This window comes from Rattus norvegicus, chromosome X, assembly GCF_036323735.1.
Source record: "Rattus norvegicus strain BN/NHsdMcwi chromosome X, GRCr8, whole genome shotgun sequence".
Lineage (NCBI taxonomy): Eukaryota > Metazoa > Chordata > Mammalia > Rodentia > Muridae > Rattus > Rattus norvegicus.
The window spans coordinates 80,776,442-80,794,743 of record NC_086039.1 but is presented as its reverse complement, the minus strand read 5'-3'; the positions used below and the strand labels follow the sequence as shown (position 1 = coordinate 80,794,743).

The window sequence follows — 18,302 nt, the reverse complement described above, 5'->3', positions numbered from 1 at the left end:
AAAACAACCACATACCCCAAACATGATTTACAACACTTCAAAAATCACTCTTATAGTCTCCTCTTTATCTTCCCCCCCTCTCCCTCTCCATCCCTATTTATCTCTATGTATGTACCTACCTCTATCTATCTATCTATCTATCTATCTATCTATCTATCTATCTATCTATCTATCTATCTATCTATCTATCTATCTATCCCTACCTCCCTCCATACTTTTCTCCCTCTTTTTCTCCACCTGTCAATCTACCCAACTCCCTGTTCCTTCCCTCCACTGCATCCTACCTTCTCTCTCCCTGCCTTCTACCTCTCATTCCCCCTTTCTTTCTCCTTTATCTTACCACACAAACATGGATATAAACAGATTTTCAATATATATAATATAAAATATATAATATACAATTGTATACATGAGGCCCATTTTTAGATTTTTCCAGTACTCCATAATATAATTGGGTATATCATAGGATAAAGCTTACAGAAAAAGAATTAGATATTTCTATTTCTACCTCTGCATCGAACCCTTTGTGACCCACTGATCAAGTCCTTTGACCTTTCTTTTCCTGATGCCTTATCAGCAAATTGAAAGTCATTATTCTATCATTTTTCTAGTTTACTTCCCAGGCACACATCTGAGACTCATTGAATTAAACAATGTATAAAGCATGTACTATATTGGGCTTTTTAAAAGCCTGAGAACAAAAATGGTTAGATTTATTGGAAATGTTTGGAGACTATAAATATAATTCATTTTTCATAATTACAGTGCCCTCTTACATTTTACTAATTTGTCTTTTAAACTCATCATATTACCAAGGGTCCTTAAGTTCATAAACCCACTGCATTATAAAAGAATTAAGTGACAAATTAATAAAGCAAAGAGGTTTGTTTGCAATTTGGCCAAACTGAGAGGAAATAAGAGATTTATAGTTTCTCTCTACATTTTCTGTAGCAGTGTTAGAACTTTACAAAAGATGAAATAAGCTATGAAATATATATGTATATTATATATGTTAATTTAAGTTGTCAGAATTGTGTGAAATTTCTTTTTGGGAAGCAAATACTTTGGAGCCTTTGCAGTTTTTCTCCACCTATAAGACAACTTTAGATTAACACCAAAGGGCAGGCAGCACAATGATTTTAGGCTCTACTTGGTGTGTGTGTGTTTTTCTGTATGTCTGTATGACTGTGTTGTGTATGTCTGCATGTGTATGTATGTTTCTACATGTTTCAGGTGTACATATATGTATAAATTTACACATGCATGTAAAGCAGGGTGCCATCACCAGGAATAACATAGACTTCCTTCGAGACAGGGTGTTAAATTGGCCTTACAGTTCAATGGTTAGGCTAAGATTGGCTGATCCTTGAGACCTAGAAAATCTTCTGTCTTTGTCTCCCCAGCTTTATAAGAGCACGCCATCATTTTGGGTTTTTATATGGGTGGCTAGGACTCAAAACAAAACCATCCTCCTGCATGCAAAGCAAGCACTTTACTAAGTGAGCTGTTATCCACAGTCCCTATCTTTGTTCATTAATTTTGTATAATATATGAGTGGGAATGTGTGCATTATAGGTAAAAGTTTGAAAGAATATAAATTAAAATGTAACATGTTATTTCAGGTTGTTAATTTAAATAATCGTCTTGTTAATCTGTTTGCTATAATGAACATGTTTGCAGAGAGAAGAATATTAAATGCTGTCTCTTAAAACTAATTCTATTCCTTTCATCCTAGTATACTTATTATAGAAATTTAAAACAATGAAAGTATATTTTAATAATGAAGAAATTGACAAAACTTGTAAAAATTTTTATCTGTTATTTTTGCTGGCCACTTGGGTTCATAAACTCAGAGTCTCAGATTTTCTGGATTTTAGACAATTTAAGAAACAGAAATTAGTCAAAGCAAATGGATTTATTTATGTTTTGGCCAAAGTGTGGGGAATATCTAATTTCCTCCCCACCATGCTTGTAAGCATCTCATAATTTATAGAAAGACAGGAGACAAGGCTAGAGAATACACAATTTAACTGTGAGATAGACAAATGGGCCCTATTCTGGGAACAAGGAGACCTGGGTCCTAGGTTTTCTCTGAGAAAGTGTTTTTGTTGTTGTTTTGTTTTAATTTACATCTAGATAGAGAAATATGAGATCTTAAAGACCCACCATTTTGAGAGAGAAAATAATATTGTTAGTTATAATATTCTTACCCATTTTGGGCTTTATAAGAGTTCTTTGTTACAAGTCTATTATTGCCTAGAAAGGTGAAGAATGCCAGCCTTTTGTACCTTTTTTTAGGAGGTCAGTTTGAATTCCTGACACCTGTATTTCCTTTAAACACACTAATTTTGCAAGTAAAAAAAAAATCATGTCAGATAGCTGAAAGAAAAGGCACAAGTGTGTCTTAGAATATCCCTGGATCACTGTCACAATGTTACATATTGAACTTAGTTTGTTACTTCCCACCCTGTTTACCTTCTCATATTAAATTTTAAATATATTTTCTAGCTACAGGACCGCACTCAATTCAGTGACCGAGACTTGGCTACTCTTAAGAAGTACTGGGACAATGGTATGACCAGCCTGGGCTCAGTATGTAGAGAGAAGATTGAAGCTGTTGCAACAGAATTAAATGTCGACTGTGAAATAGTTCGGGTAAGACATGTTCAGTAATTTTCATGCTTTAGTTACTGAACAGCATAAATGAGAGCTTGGAAACTAGCAGCATGGGGTGCTACAAACAATATTATTAATGACATGAAAAGATGTGCATAGTGGGAGACATTTTTTTCTTCCATATTTCTTCATTTATTTTTCATTCATTCATTCATTCATTCATTCATTCATTCATTCACTTTACACCTCAATATCAGCCCTCCTCCACCCATTCCCTCTCCTCCTCGAAGAAGGAAGAACCACTTCCCCCATTATCACTCCACCCTGGCACATCTAGTCACTGCAGGAATAGGCGCATCCTCTCCCACTGAGGCCAAACAAGGAAGCCCAGTTAGGGGAATAGGATTCACAGGCATTCAACTGAATCAGGGACAGCCCCCACTTCAGTTGTTGGGGGACCCACATAAACACCAAGCCGCACATCTCCTACATATGTGCCAGTGGCTTGATCCAGCCCTGTATGCTCTTTAGTTGGTGTTTAGTTCTGGAATCTCCCAAAGGTAGAGGTTAGTTGACTCTGCTGGACTTTCTGTGGAGTTCATCTCTTCAGATCCTTCAATCCTTCCTCTAACTCTTCTACAAGACTCTCTGAGCATGTAATGTTTGGGTATGGGTCTCTGCATCTTTTTCCATTCTGGGTGGAATCTCTCAGAGGACAATTATGCTAGGATCCTCTCTGCAAGCACACCAGAATGTCATAGTATCAGGAATTGGTTCTTGCCCATGGGGTGTGTCTCAAGTTGGGCCAGTCATTGGTTAGCCATTCTCTTAGTCTTTGCTCCATCTTTGTCTCTGCACATCTTGTAGGCAGGATACATTTCGGGTCTAAGGTTTTGTGGATAAGTAGGTGCCCTTATCTCTTCACTAGTAGTCCTGCCTGGCTACAGGAGGTGTTCATTTTAGGATCCAGATCTCTCACTACTAGGAGTCTCAGCTAGTGTCTCCTCATAGACAACCCCTCTCTACCCCTGCCCATTGCCAATTTCTATTTTCTCTCCCCTGCTTTCCCTACATCTGATGCATCCATCCTGTTTCCTTCCTCATCCCCTCTCCCACTGAGTTCTCTCCCTCCCTCCACCTGAGAGGCTACTTTCAAAATCTGTATTGTTTTGGCAGTTAGTTAGACTACTCTGATCAACCATCCCAAAGGAAGATTTTTGTGCCTAGTCCTAGGGTTTTTATTAAGCTATGATTCCTGTAGGGAGTATTGTCAGGCCAATTGTCTAAAATTCCTATAAGTTATTAAAACTGCTAAATAGTTTTAAAGTTATATTATATACATAGTGAGTTCTTTACAATTTGTTTGAAAAGCTCTCCCTACTCCTTCCCTCCTACCTTTTCCAGTAACTAGAGCCAAACATTTTTTACTCAATTAGATAGTCTCTTTGGTATTTACTGCCATCTGTGAATGATGTTTTACATTTATTAGAATTATCTGTGAGTTCCAGAAAGACTCAAGATTATAATGATTTAGACAAACCTCTACAGTTCTGTCCAGCTGCTATGCTATCAACAGCTAGTATAAAATTGCTAGGGTAGCCTTAGTGATTTTTCTGCCACTTCTGTGGTGCAACTCCTCTTCAAGATCCATTATGGTGGCATATATAGCTCAAAGATGTACAACAGAGAGAAGAGAAAATATCAAGTGTATATACCAACTATCTTTCAAAAAGAAACTGTAGAAACTATCATTAAACACTTTCACTTCCATCAAATTGGCTACAGTTTAGTCACATGGTCATAACCTAACTGCAAGGGAAGCTACAAATAGAGTTTTCCTGTGTCAATCTTGTGTTCAGCTAAACCTGCTATTACTTTAGAAGGAGAACAAGTGTAAGGCATATCTAGCTAGTCCTGTTAATATTTCTACTTCATTTTTTTCTTGTCTACCAGTATCTATTACATTTTGCTGTATGTTCCAAGGCTTTAAAAGTCTTCTGACATTGTTTCATTAATCTTCATTCACCTTTGTTCATTTTTCTTCCCTCTCATCCTCCCTTAATGTTAGTTAGTGTGATATTCAATGTTAACATTGGCTTGTTGGGGTGAACTGACCTGAGAAACCAGGGGCGATTCAGCCAATTTGGTCAGCTATACAGGTGTTTTTTCCTTCATTAAACTTTGTATAGATTCCTCCTGAAACAGACACTTGGTTAAAGACAGCAACCATTCTCAAAAGTGGTGGACCATTCTTTTGTGAAAGCTATAGAAGGCATTCCCCTGCTAGAATCTCCAAACAAACTTATCAAATACTAATATGATTATGATGTAAATACTTGACACCTTTGACTTGTGTGGTACAATATTGTTTTCCATTATTATATACTTTATTCCTTGGAACTTATAATTTATAGAGTTTTCACTTTTGGTTTTTGAGACATGGTCTCCCTCTGTATCTCTAGCTGTCTGATATTCATCATGTAGCCTTAGGCTAACTTTGAATTTCTGGAACCTTCCACAAATTCCTTCCATGTGCTGGAACTATTAGTGTGTGCTACCACAGTATCTTTCTTAGGTTGTATTTCTGATATTTACATGTCTGCTTACTTACTTTTTTTCTAAGTACTTGAGGCTAATATTTTTGTATCGATATGTCCCCACACATTTGACAGTAGAACAGTTTTGTCATGTTGAAGATCTATTTCCCGAATCTTCTAACTCACTCACTCCAATCTGAATTGCTTACTTTCTTTACAGGGATACAACTGTCTCTTTGTAATTTTCATTTTTAACCTGTTTTTCTTTTTACTCTACATTCAGTAAGTTATCCTCAAATTTATCTTCTAACTTTTCTGTAGAATATTTAGGTTCTTTTTTTTTTTTTTTTTTTTTCGGAGCTGGGGATCGAATCTGTAGAATATTTAAAGTTTTTTTTTTCAAATTTTCTGTTTAATCTGCCAATGATAATAATACATACTTTGTGCTTCAGGGCCTTCCTGGGACACCCAACACACCCCGTACTTCAAAAGAAAAGAGATAAGGACAGATTATTTTCAGAAATATACACTTCACAAATGCAAGGTGATTTATGGCTAGGATTCTTTCAGTGGATTTTAGGCATGTGAAGTCCAGTTTTCATCCCCCTTCTGGTCTGCCCTCCCTACCCCCAACAGATCCCCATCCCATACCCTCTCTTATCTCCAAGAGAATGTCCCCCACACCACCTTCAGCCTCCCCACTCCCTGGGGCCTCAAGACTCTCTAGGGTTAGATGTATCTTCTCTCATTGAGGCCAGGCCAGGCAGTCCTCTGCTATATTTGTGTCCAGGGCCTCATATCAGCTAGTGTATGCCGCCTGGTTGGTGGCTAAGAGAAGAGAGGATGACTTTTAAAAGGACTTTTTCTATAATATTTGATAAATTGCTCTGAGGAAAATTTTTACCACAAAAATATCATCGTGAGATATCAGGAGAAATTTTGTTAGGTACAGAGGATGTTCATGTTCCTGTTCACTAAAATGCCGTTAGGCTCTAGATGGCTAGTCAACACTTGCTTATGACAAAATTTTGACATTTTAGATATTTTTTCCTTGTTCTGTCACATTAAGTTACCTCCTTGATTCATGGGAGGATTTCAAGACCTCCAGTGTGTTTCTGAAACTGAAACCCTTTGTATATTGATTTTAGGTTATGTATACATGGCTATGATAAAGTTTAGTTTCTACATTAGCTACAAGATATTAATGACGACTGATAGCATACAAAAACAAATATAACTGTATACAATGATAAAAAGCCATGTGACTGTGGTCTAATTGATGAAAGTCAAGACAAATGTTTCTATTTGTAGACTACAGTTGACTACTGGTAACTGAAACTACAAACAGCAAAAACAAAGATATGAAAAGATTACTATACTTGTAAGAAGCCTGAGAAGAAAACTTGGCACACCATTCATGTGATTTTAATTAGTATTACACTTATGATGGATATGCTTCTTTAACTTGAAATATTATTTCTAGATTCCTGTCTATTGTTAACTTATTCATTTAACAACTGTGCCTCGTGAACCTACCATATACTAAAACTCTGTGCTGTATGAAGATTGCAGCTTTCCTAAGGAACTTGCAGGTGCTTTAATGTCTCTGAGCTTCAGTTAGCCCTACATCAGAAGATATTTTACAAAACCTTTAAAATTATATAGGAACAGTACTCAAAAACCAGTAACATACCCCCTATCTTGTGATAATTCTGTTATAATGCCTACCTTTTCCACCTGTGTGTTGTTTATGGTGGACAGGTCCAAATGTACTCATTTATGACCAAACGTTAGTGTGAACAATACATGATTAAGTGTTTAAAATTGATTTTGTGAAATTTAAATTAAATTGCATGGAAAAATGCATACACACTTTTAAATTTAAGACTGCATTTAGTTTCAGAGGAGCATGGCTAGATTCGAAAGGTCTTTAAACAGACCTCAATTTTGAAATTATATAGTAAATTCTGTTATCTTTTTTGTTTTATTTATTAAAACAGAGTCTCTATAGTCTAAGCTAAGTAGCTGAGGTTACTAGCATTGAACTCACAACAACCCTCTTCCGTTAGCCTTCTAAATGCTGGGATTATAGATAAAAGCTACCAAGGCTGGCTTCTATTATCTATCGTAGACATTAATTTAGCCAGTGAGCACTGAGGCAGAGCACTTACATGCCCAGAAAAGTGCTAGCAAAGCCTAGTACTATGCTTTGCAAAGCCCAGCATTAAATCCCCAGCAGGACAAAAAGAAGTCAAGTGATTCTCTTCAGGGGAGGGCATATTTTAGTGTTAGGGTACTTGCCTAGTGTGCACGGCACATCGGGTTCAAGCCTGGCACTAAAATAGGGTTAAAATAATAAAATTTGCAGGCTAGTATTTGATTTACACTTTTACACCTAAAACTCAGGAAGAGGATGCAGGAAGATACCGATAATTTTTAGACCAGCGTCCTCTACATAATAATTTCTAGGCTAGCCAGGGCTATATAGTGATACACTGTCTCAAATACAGGAAATAAGCTGCTGAGTACCCTGAGATTTAATTCAGTGCCCAGCTATTACACAATATTTTTTTCTTCCCTTTATAAAATTGAGAGACTGAAAAAATCTTCTCTACAATACATGATTGTAGTTAAATACTCTAGCTGGCTCTCATTGTAACATCTGGTCAAAATATTTATTTTGCATTTGCTTTTATATGTATCACCATTACTATTTTTTAAGCTCAAGTTTCCTCAATACATATGTGTGTGTGTGTATCATGCTTGTTATCTTCACTACTATATATATATGCTTGCTGTATAGTATTCAGTAAAATTTGTGGTATGAACAAATAAATATCTGACAGAAATTTATACTATAATGTTTATATATACACATTTGTGTATCATATAGAAAAATATGAACTATATAATAATATACACCTGAACAAATATACTTTCACATTGCTTAATAGCAATACTATTAGAAATTTATGGTCTGAGTCCTCATTTTTTTTTATTAACTTGAGTATTTCTTATATACATTTCGAGTGTTATTCCCTTTCCCGGTTTCCGGGCAAACATCCCCCTCCCCCCTCCCCATGAGTCCTCATTTTTAATAGTTGTTATACTTGGGAAATTATTCATACCTATTCTAGTTTAAAAGACATAATCCTATTCTCTCCATCGATGAGCATCTTGGAAGGATATTTATCATCCTAAAAAGGACAGGATTTGGAAACCAGAAAATCCTAATTTTGCACACAAGAAATCTGAAGCCAAGCAATAAAATGCCTTGCCAAAGAGGATCATGTAAAATAGTTGAACAACAGCCAGGCATGATGACACACTCCTTTAACCCAAGCACTCATGAGGCAGAGGCAGGGGGATATCTGGGAATCTGAAGCCAGTCATATCTACACAACAATTTTAAGGCCAACCAGGCTAAATAGTGAGACCCTGTCTCAAAAAATGTTGAAAAACTGGATAGTTCTAAAGTAATCAAGTTTAATATAAATAGACAAAATTTATTTTCACATATATTCAATAGCTGGAATGCAGAAAGAACTTTAGGTTGAAGAAAATCTGGAGCGAAGAACTGAATACAATACTTAGACACTGATCCACTGTCCTAGTTTGCTTTCTGTTGCTGTGATTTAATACTGACCAAAAGCAACTTGGAGGTGGAAAGTCTTATTTGGTTTACAGGTTGCACTCCGTCATCCTTGGAAGCTGAGGCAGGAACTGAAGCGGAACCCCTGGAAGAACACTGCTTACTGGCTTATTTCCCATGGCTGTTCAGTTTACTTTCTTACACCATCTAGTACCACCTGACCTGACCAGGGCTGGTACTGCATACAGTGAGTTGGACTCTCCAACATGACAGCAATCATTAATCAAGAAATTGCTCCACAGATTTGCCAACAGGCTAATCTGATGGAGACTTTTTTTTAAAATGAAGGTTCCTTCTTCAAAGGTGATTCTTGTTTGTGTCAGATTCTCAAAGCATAAGCAGCCCTTCCACTATTAGGAATAATATTTGGGGATAAGAGCAAATCAATCAATCAATCAATCGATCAATCAATCAATTAAAGATCCCACATTCTCCCAAAACCTCGAATGTAGAAACTTAAAGAGTGGTATATTTGATGTTTTTGAAATGTTCACAAAAAGACTAAATGGGAACTTAAAGTATTCAATGGACTAGATTTATCTTTTTTCCTTAGTTGAGCCATTCCAATGCTACTGCCCCTTTAACTGAAAAATCCTGTTTATCAGCTCTCTGGGTATCCCTTCACTCAGTCAAGTGGCCATCACAAGTTGCTAGAGCAAAATAACATTAAATGGGTTCTTGTAAGCAAGTGATAAAAACAAACCTCTCATAGTTTTGAGGACTACAAAATCCAGGATCAAGGTGCCAGCTAGCATACGTAATGTCTGTCTAGGGCCCATTCTAGACAGCTAACTATCTTTTTCATGGTGGAAGATATGACATCTGTTTGTTTTTCCTTTTAAACAGCAGTAAATCTCTTCTTGAGATTCACCTTCGTGACCTAATTACCTCTCAAGGGCTCTACCTCTTAATACAGTCACCTTACAGGTTAGAAGCTAATCATACTAATAGGGTTAGGGAACATTAATATTCAAATCATAGTAGCTTCTAAGATTACTGCATTTTTCTATTAATCTATACAATGAAATAGAACCTTAACTACTGCCTTTCAGGGTGCACACATTGAAGGCAATCTCTCTATATAACTTGGGCTGTCTGGAAACTCATTACAGGTGCATTTTGCCCCTCTGGGTTCTGCTGTTTAGTTTTGAGGAGCATCTAAAACTATTTTGAGCCTTAGTATACAAAAAAAAGAAAACCTCAAATACTTTCCAATATTCACATTATGTATTTACTTTTGTCATTATACATGAGAGACTCACCACTTCCAGGAAGGGTACAAAATAGTTGAAGATAAGCAGAAACTTGATTTCTCTCTTTCTTCTCCTTCCTTCAGGTTTTAGGATGTAAATAACACTATAGAAGGAATCTTCCTCTTGTTGCCTATGCCTTCATTTACACAGGATCTCTGGCTAGGATTATCGTGGAAGAAAGAGGTCTGCATTACATTTTCATAAGCAGCAGTAGTCACAGGAAAGAGTGAAAGAATATGACAAAAAATAAAATAAAAGGAGCTTTGGTGAGAAGGTCAAGTTCTTTAGATTTTCTGAAGTCTAGCAATTTATTTGTAATGAAGCAACATTAAGGGAAATGGAAACTACTTTTTAAACTAGTGTTTTTCCTTAGTGGGAAAACTAGCCAATTTAAGAAAATTATTATATAACATCTATAAGAATTTTCTCTTGTTACTTTTCATCTAAGACAATATGTTTGTTTTAGACTTCATGTTTAGTATACACTACTAAATACATCTTAAGTTCTATATTTCCTGAATTTGCTTTCTTACTCCCAAATCTAGCAGATACAAACAACAGTTAGCTTTCTTAAACTAACTGAATAGTTCTTCTATTTTGACAGGCATGTTTTCTTTCTGAAAAATCTTACCAAGTATAAAAGTAACCTTACTCACATTTTTCTTTACACTGGAAAGTATCTATGATGGCTTTGTATTTACATAGCTTTTATTGTACAGAGTAAATTCTAGTTTATACACACACACACACACACACACACACACACACACACACACAGGAAGGGTCTGGGAAGATAGCTCTATCAGTGTAAAATGCTAACTGTATAAATATGAAAACCCATGTTCCATCCCCAGAAAAGACAAACAAACAAACAAAAAGTGAATGGGTGTATGTCTACTAGAGGTACTATTGGCCAGCCAATATTCCAGCAGAGATGAGAGAGGTGATTTCCAAGTCTCATCGGTTACTGAGAAACTATTTGCAATTGAAGGCTATGGGGAGAAAAAGAATTATTTGAGGGTATGGCCAATGGTAGGTTTCACATACTCCAGTGGATGGACCTACATTCATGTGCATATAAACAAATCAAATTTAGTGGGTTAACAACAATAACAAAGGAAACATGAAGCTGGGAGGGCAGATGTATTAGGAGGGTTACAGGGAAATTAGAGGGATAAGGAGGGCTTGAGAGGTACATATAATCATACTTCATTTATACAGGTATGAAATGCTCAGAGAACAAAAATGTAATGAAAAGTAAGATTTTTAAAATCCAGGCCTGGTGACACATACAGACCTGGAATTCTAGAACAGTTAAAATGGATTCAGGCCAATCCCTGGGGCTATCAGTCCAGCCAGACGAGACTTGCCTAGCCATTAAACCTCAGGCTAGTGAGTGACCCTGTCTAAACTGGCTGGATGTGGTAACAAACAACTTTTTACTCTAGAGTTGGGTAGTCAGAGACATTTGTTTTCCTGAGTATGAAGCCAGCCTGCTGTACGTAGTGAGGTTAAATAGTGAGACCCTTTCTCAAAAAGACAAAAAGCCCAAGGTTGCCTGAGGAACATCCCATGAAAATAATACTCAAACACACCTAAATGGGTGGATGTACATACATTAATCTACACCTACAAAACTGTTACCTTAGAAAACTGACTTGCGGGCTTAGTTCAATGGGTAAGCATTTGCCTTGCAAATGTAAGGACCTGAGTTTGGGTACCCAGAACTAGTGGAAAGCCTGGATGATAATACATGTCTATAACCACACTGTTTCAAGCAAGGTGAAAACCACACTGACACCCAAAGTTGTTCTCTGACCTCCCTCCACAAGCACAATGAGACATGTATTGGTATTTAGATATGCAAATACATTCACACAGAGACTCATACACACAGTAGTAGTTTCTAGCATATGAGTCCTACACATATTTTATTAAATTTATACATATACTTTTTGATGGATGAAATATAGTCTAGGACTAGGGGTGTAGTGCAGTGGTAAAGAGCTTGCCCACTATGCATGCCGAGTTTAATCCTCAGCACCACAAAAAGAAGGGATGGAGAGAAAATAGTATAATACTTTTAATTATAACTTTAATATGTTTACTTTTTTGATATAAGATCTCACTTATGGAACCCTGGCTGTCCTGGAACTCACTAAGTAGACTAGGCTCTTCCTGGAACTCACAGGTCTTCCTGCCTCTGCTTCTAGAGTGCTGGGATTAAGGTATGTGCCACCTCCACGCTCCAGTGTAGGAGAATGCCAGGGTGGGGAGGCAGGAGGGAGTGGGTGGGTGGGTGGGGGAGCACCCTCATAGAAGCAGGGGGAGGGGGATGAGATAGAGGGTTTCTGGAGGGGAAACCAGGAAAGCAGATAACATTTGAAATGTAAATAAAAAAATCCAATTAAAAAACGGTATATGTCACCATACCCAGGTCAGTATATTTAGTTTTACTATACAGATGCACAATTGGTTTCTTTGGTGTTGATTAGTATTCTCAGATATTGCTGAATTTACTTATTATTTGTAGAAGTATTCCTTGGGAACTTCGGTATAAACTATATCATATAATCTGCAAATGGGGAGACCTTTAGTTCTTCCTCCCTGATCTCTATAAATTCCTATACGTTTCTTAATTGGTATGTAAGTTAAAATCACTTCTATGTTAAGTATAAGTAGCCAGAATGGATATCTTGTTTACTCTCATTCTTAGAATTGTTTACATTCTACTTTTTATCATTAAACATAAAATTATCTGCAGGCTTTGGGGTCCTGGAGATTTCTTGACAGGGTAGTTTTTAATGATGAAGTAAATTTTCTTAACAGTTAAGACACTGTTCAAGTAATTTGTTTATAGTACAGTAATCTGCAGATTTGAAAGAATTGCTCCATTTTATCTAAGTCATCCAATTGTGTGTTCAGAGATGTTTATATGTCCCCATATTATTTATTTTGTGTCTACAAAGTATACAGTGATGTACTCTGGTTTATTTCTGATATTAATAATGGGGGCCATGTCTCTTTTGCATTGCTAGTCTAATTGCCAATGTCACTGATCATTTCAATGAACCCACTATCAAAAACATTAATAAATTTTCCTTTACAAACATATTTTTATTAATTACTTGATAATTTCATACATGGCATATGGTGTATTTGATCATTTTAATCCCAACACCCCCATAACTTCTCTCAGATCCACTCCCTCCCAATTCCATGCCCTCTTTTCCCCTCTTTTATAGGTTCTTTTCTAACACAGTATAATGTGAACACAGTATCCTCTCGCTCTACTCCTCCCAGTTCCTCTCCACCTCCTCTCGCACCCTGATGCACTCCATTTCTGTGCTGCATGTCCTCTTTAAATAAAGAATAAGCCACTGAGTACAATTTGTATTGGCTAGATAGGATGGATGTAAAGCCATCAATAGGAAGCTGTCAACCTAGCTATGGCTTTACACTTAGAAACAACTCACTTTTCTTACCTCAGAAACCATCAACTATTAATAGCTCTTCAGCTCAGGGTTCATGAGCTGATCCAACTCCATGTCGAAATGTTGGTTGGCTTGAGCTCATGCAGGTCTTGTGCATCCAGCTACATCCGCCATGAGTTCATAAGTACAGCAGTTATGTTGTGGCCAGAGGACACTATTTCACTCTGGTTTTTCCAAACTTCTAATTCTTCCATTTTTTCACCTCCTTCTGGAATGTTCCCTGAGCCCTGGAGGGAGGGGTGTAATATATATGTCTCATTTGTTGCTTTTCAAACGGTAGATCCTTATTCTCTGCACTTTGACTATTTGTGAGTTTCTGTATTAACTCCCATTCAATGTCTGGGCACTTCTCCAACAAGATCTGGGAGCTGAACTAATCTATAGGTAGAAAGATAAAAATTTAGGGAATGTTTTGATGCTATGTGCATTGAGCAAAACAATAATAGTATGTTCACCCATAGGACCTGTGAGCTCCCCCACCCATGGGTTTTTAATCAGAGTTATAGAACTAGGCATGCATTTCTTCCCATGGAGCAGGCCGTAAGTCAAATCAGAAATATGATCTATTATTCCTATAATATCTCTACTACTATTTAAGTGATAAGAGAGTCTTTAGCCATAATGACCATGATTGTAGTTCACAGCATTCACAGCTGAGTAAGACTATTGAGGACTTTTTGTTTTCAGCAACCAGCATAATACCTTCTGGTACCATGAAAGCTAGCCAGCCAGGAGGAAGCTCCCTAGTCAGTATCAACTTGATTTCCCCAAGTTCTGTGATCAATAATAAGGTCTTACCACAAAGTTGTGATATCCCTGTTTGTTTGTTTGAGGGTGACATACCTCTGACCAGCAACTTGAGGGGAAGTGTCTTAATTTTTTTTTTTTGGAGTGAGGACCGAACCCAGGGCCTTGAGCTTGCTAGGCAAGTGCTCTACCACTGAGCTAAATCCCCAACCCATGTCTTAAAATTTAAAAAAAAATGTTTTATATTTGTGCTATAGAGTACTCAAAATAGAAATTCGGGCTATACACTGACAAATATTTTATCAAATATTTGTCAACCACACATCTGACAAAAAATTAATACACAGAGTATTTAAAGAACTCTAAAAGTGCTATCTTGGGTATTCTGTTAAATAACTCAATTAGAAAAAAGACATTTCACTAAAGAGTATATAGGAGTGGCAAATAAATATGTGGAATGGTGTTTAATATTCCTAATCATTAAGAAAATGAAAAAAGAACTTCATGAATTTCATTGATGGAGTACTTGCTTAGCATGATGGTAACCGTGGTTTTATAGAATACACACACACACACACACACACACACACACACACACAAAAGATCTCATACAGATTGTTAAGAATCCAAAATGAAAACATACATTATAGATGTTTTGTATGAAATAGCCAAAAGCTGGGCAAGGCATATATCCAATGTTTTCATATATATATCTTGCTAATTATCCCTGGCTGGCCTGTTACTCCTTGTGTATCCTAAGGTAGCATCAAATTCACAGCCATCTTTATACCTCAGCCTTCCAAGTGCCAGAATTATAGGCATGTACCACTATACCTAGTCTACTGTTTTGAATAGTATATTATAATTCTGTAAGACATAAGTCACAAGAAACAAAGTTAATAATAGACAAAATTTGCTCTGAATTTTGAATTTTCTGTGACTTTTCAGTTATTATAAGATAAAAATTTTAGAGCCAGTCATGGTTTCTCACACCTATAATCCTAGCAATGCAAGGTCCAAGGCAGGAGGATTAGTTTTAGTTTAAGGGGAGCACAGGTTACATTGTGAGCTCCTGGACAGACTGGGTGACAGATTGAGATCCTGTTTCAAAAACGACAAAGTCAAGTCTAAGGATGGATGTAGCTCAGTAGTAACACGTTTGGTTTTCTGGGTTTAATCCCAAATATTGACTAAAAAAATCTTCAATTTGTTTCTAAATGTAATAAAAACAAAAATTTAGACTATTAGAAACAAGTATTTTGAGGCCAGGTACACACAGAGAGGGCACATTTTTCGCTATGAAGAGTAAAATTTGAAGTGGAATACTAACTGTATTATAGTTATAGCTATAAGCCTTATTTTGTTAGAAAAAGACCAACCATTTTTCCTATTTAAATGTTTGGTGAATTGTTTCCCTTGGAAACAAACAACAAAAACAAGAACAAAATCAGTCAATCTTCAATAGCCTTCTATCATTTGAAAGTCTATTTAAATAAAAAACCTTCTAAAAATTAATGAAATTTTTGTTGTTATGTGTTTTTCTAATCATATTTTATGCCTCATTTATTTGTTCCTTATTCTAATGCCCAGATTTTCTAAAATTGCTTATATTTCTCTTACAAAGACTTGGATTGGGAATCGAAGAAGAAAATACCGTTTAATGGGAATTGAAGTTCCACCTCCAAGAGGAGGCCCTGCTGATTTCTCTGAGCAGCCTGAGTCTGGTTCTTTGTCTGTACTCACACCAGGAGAGGAAGCTGGGCCTGAAGTAGGAGAGGATAATGACAGAAATGATGAAGTGTCCATCTGTTTGTCCGAAGCAAGCTCTCAAGGTACTTTACTGCACCTCCTAATAACAGCCTTTGGAAATTTGATGTATTTTTACTTGCTTTTCAGTGTACTGCACTTTAAGTCTAGAGTGTTCAAAACATATGACCAAGCATTTGAAAAGAAACACATTTATTTTTTAATGCGTCTATGTAAAAGTCTTCTATATCAAGTCATCACAAAGAACATTCATCCATCACAATAGTGATGCCCTACTTTAAAAATGTTAGTTATTACAATAGTCCTTATACAAGAAGCAGGTAAATTATTATGTTTGGCATGCTCAGTCAGTTAGGTGAAAGCTTACAAACACTTGAACAAAAGAGACTATGGCATATTATAATGAAAATAGGGTTGTGATCTGAAATACTAGGTGCCACTCAAAGCTTTTCTTCTAGCAAATTGTGCAATTTTGGGCAAAGCATTTAACTCAGCTCATTAGACTCTTTTCTTCACCTGTTAAATGAAATTAAACTGACTCATCTTTAGAATACCTCTCAATACATCCCTGAGTGAGACCCTACCCCATAGCATAGATTAATACCATTTACCCAAGAAGAATATTTTATTTGACTTCAAGCATAGAAATAAATACTCCGAATGCCATTTTATTAAAATGTTTATTAATATTTATTTACATAAAATAAAATATTCCCTGTAAATACACAATCCAGTTATTTTTAGTAAAACTTATGGATTTGTACCACTAGTTTAATTTTAGATTTTTTTTATCACTCCAGAAACCTTCCCATGTTTAGTCAGTGTCCCTTGTGTCCTCTGCTTCAGGCACACTAATCTGCTTTCTGACTATGTAAGCATCTTTTTTATGCATTTTTTTCTGAATCTGTTAATAAAATCTATAGTCTTTTTGGTACTTTAGTACTTCAGTAATTTAGAAACACTCATTTACATACTTGTCTCTTTTTCTATTTTTCATTGCTATCAGTTCAGAATACTGGAAATTAGTTTCTGGTTTATTTGTCTATTTTACATATGTATATGATGTACAAGTGTGCTTGAGTATACATAGACACCCATGGACACAGAGGTCTCATTTACCAGGTCCAACCACCCTGTTCTGGGAATTTTGTCTCCATCTCATACACTGAGCTGGAATAGCTGGTGGATGACCATACTCACTTTGGTCTTCATGCTTGTTTATATGGCAAGTGCTTTACTCACCGAGCCATCTCTCCAACCCTTTGTTTAATTTATGCCTCTTAACTTATCACACACACACACACACATACACACACACACACACACACACACACACACACACACACACACACGCACACATTTTTAGATAACTGGCCTTGAACTCACTGTACTTCTTAAAGATTGGTCTTAAATGCTTGAGCCTTCAACCTTTACCTCCCAGTACCCGGAACTGTTGCTTTTTTATACTAGTCATTTTCAAGGATGGCATTATTTGTGGGATATAAGATTTTAGGCTAGGATAACTACTGGTTATACAAAATTAATTTTAGTAATTAGGACAATAATCAAATTTGGCAGTAGCCCTACCTTTTGTGCTATTATCCGTCTTTCTGTGAGCTCTAGAATGTTAGCCAATTACTTAGGATACTTCAGAAGCTCCAGTGTAGAGAGAATTCTGGATCACTGGGAAACACTAACACCCTAGGTTGAAAAGTGGGGTGAATATCTCTTCTTTTGATTAAGGAAATAAACAACATATTAACAGAATAGGTTTATCAAAGTGATATTATATAGGGACACAGATGTATTATTGAAGTGATGACACTTGAATTTGATTATTTTGAATTATAAGTTCTCATTACTCCTGATCCTGCTGATACCACCTCCTGTTTGGGATTTTTGGTGGTAGTTTTGTATATAATTTTTACATTGTCATATATAACAGTATTTTTCCTTTATGGTTTCTGACTTTACAGTCATAATTATAGTCTCTTCTTGCCCTATGGATGTGGAATCTCATATATTGGACATCCTTATTACATTAGTTTAGCAATTGTATAATAATTTCATTGGGAATTTACTTCCCCTTAAGATGTATGAGGAAAATAACCAATTTTACTTTTCCAAATAGTTAAGCAATTGGTGCACACTTACTTATTACATAATTCATTCTTTACTTAGTTGCAGTGTAGCTTTTAAAAATAAAATATGTTGGTATGCATATGTATATCATATA

General features: G+C 36.2%; 1 protein-coding gene across 5 annotated transcripts in view; it reads left to right on the top strand.

The window, feature by feature from the left end:
• Positions 1-18,302, top strand: part of Hdx (highly divergent homeobox) — a 142,007-nt gene that overhangs the window by 86,878 nt on the left and 36,827 nt on the right. For 4 of the 5 annotated variants that reach the window (XR_005498000.2, XR_005498003.2, NM_001395572.1 and 1 more), the window contains 2 exons: positions 2,509-2,655; positions 15,924-16,131. Coding sequence is in view for 3 of the 5 variants with exons in the window: in NM_001395572.1 (NP_001382501.1) it covers positions 2,509-2,655; positions 15,924-16,131 (355 nt within the window). In the remaining 2 variants the exon portion in view is untranslated. Of the gene's footprint in view, positions 1-2,508; positions 2,656-8,840; positions 12,276-15,923; positions 16,132-18,302 lie in introns of those variants that run through there. The other variant, XM_039099856.2, reaches the window with a different exon arrangement.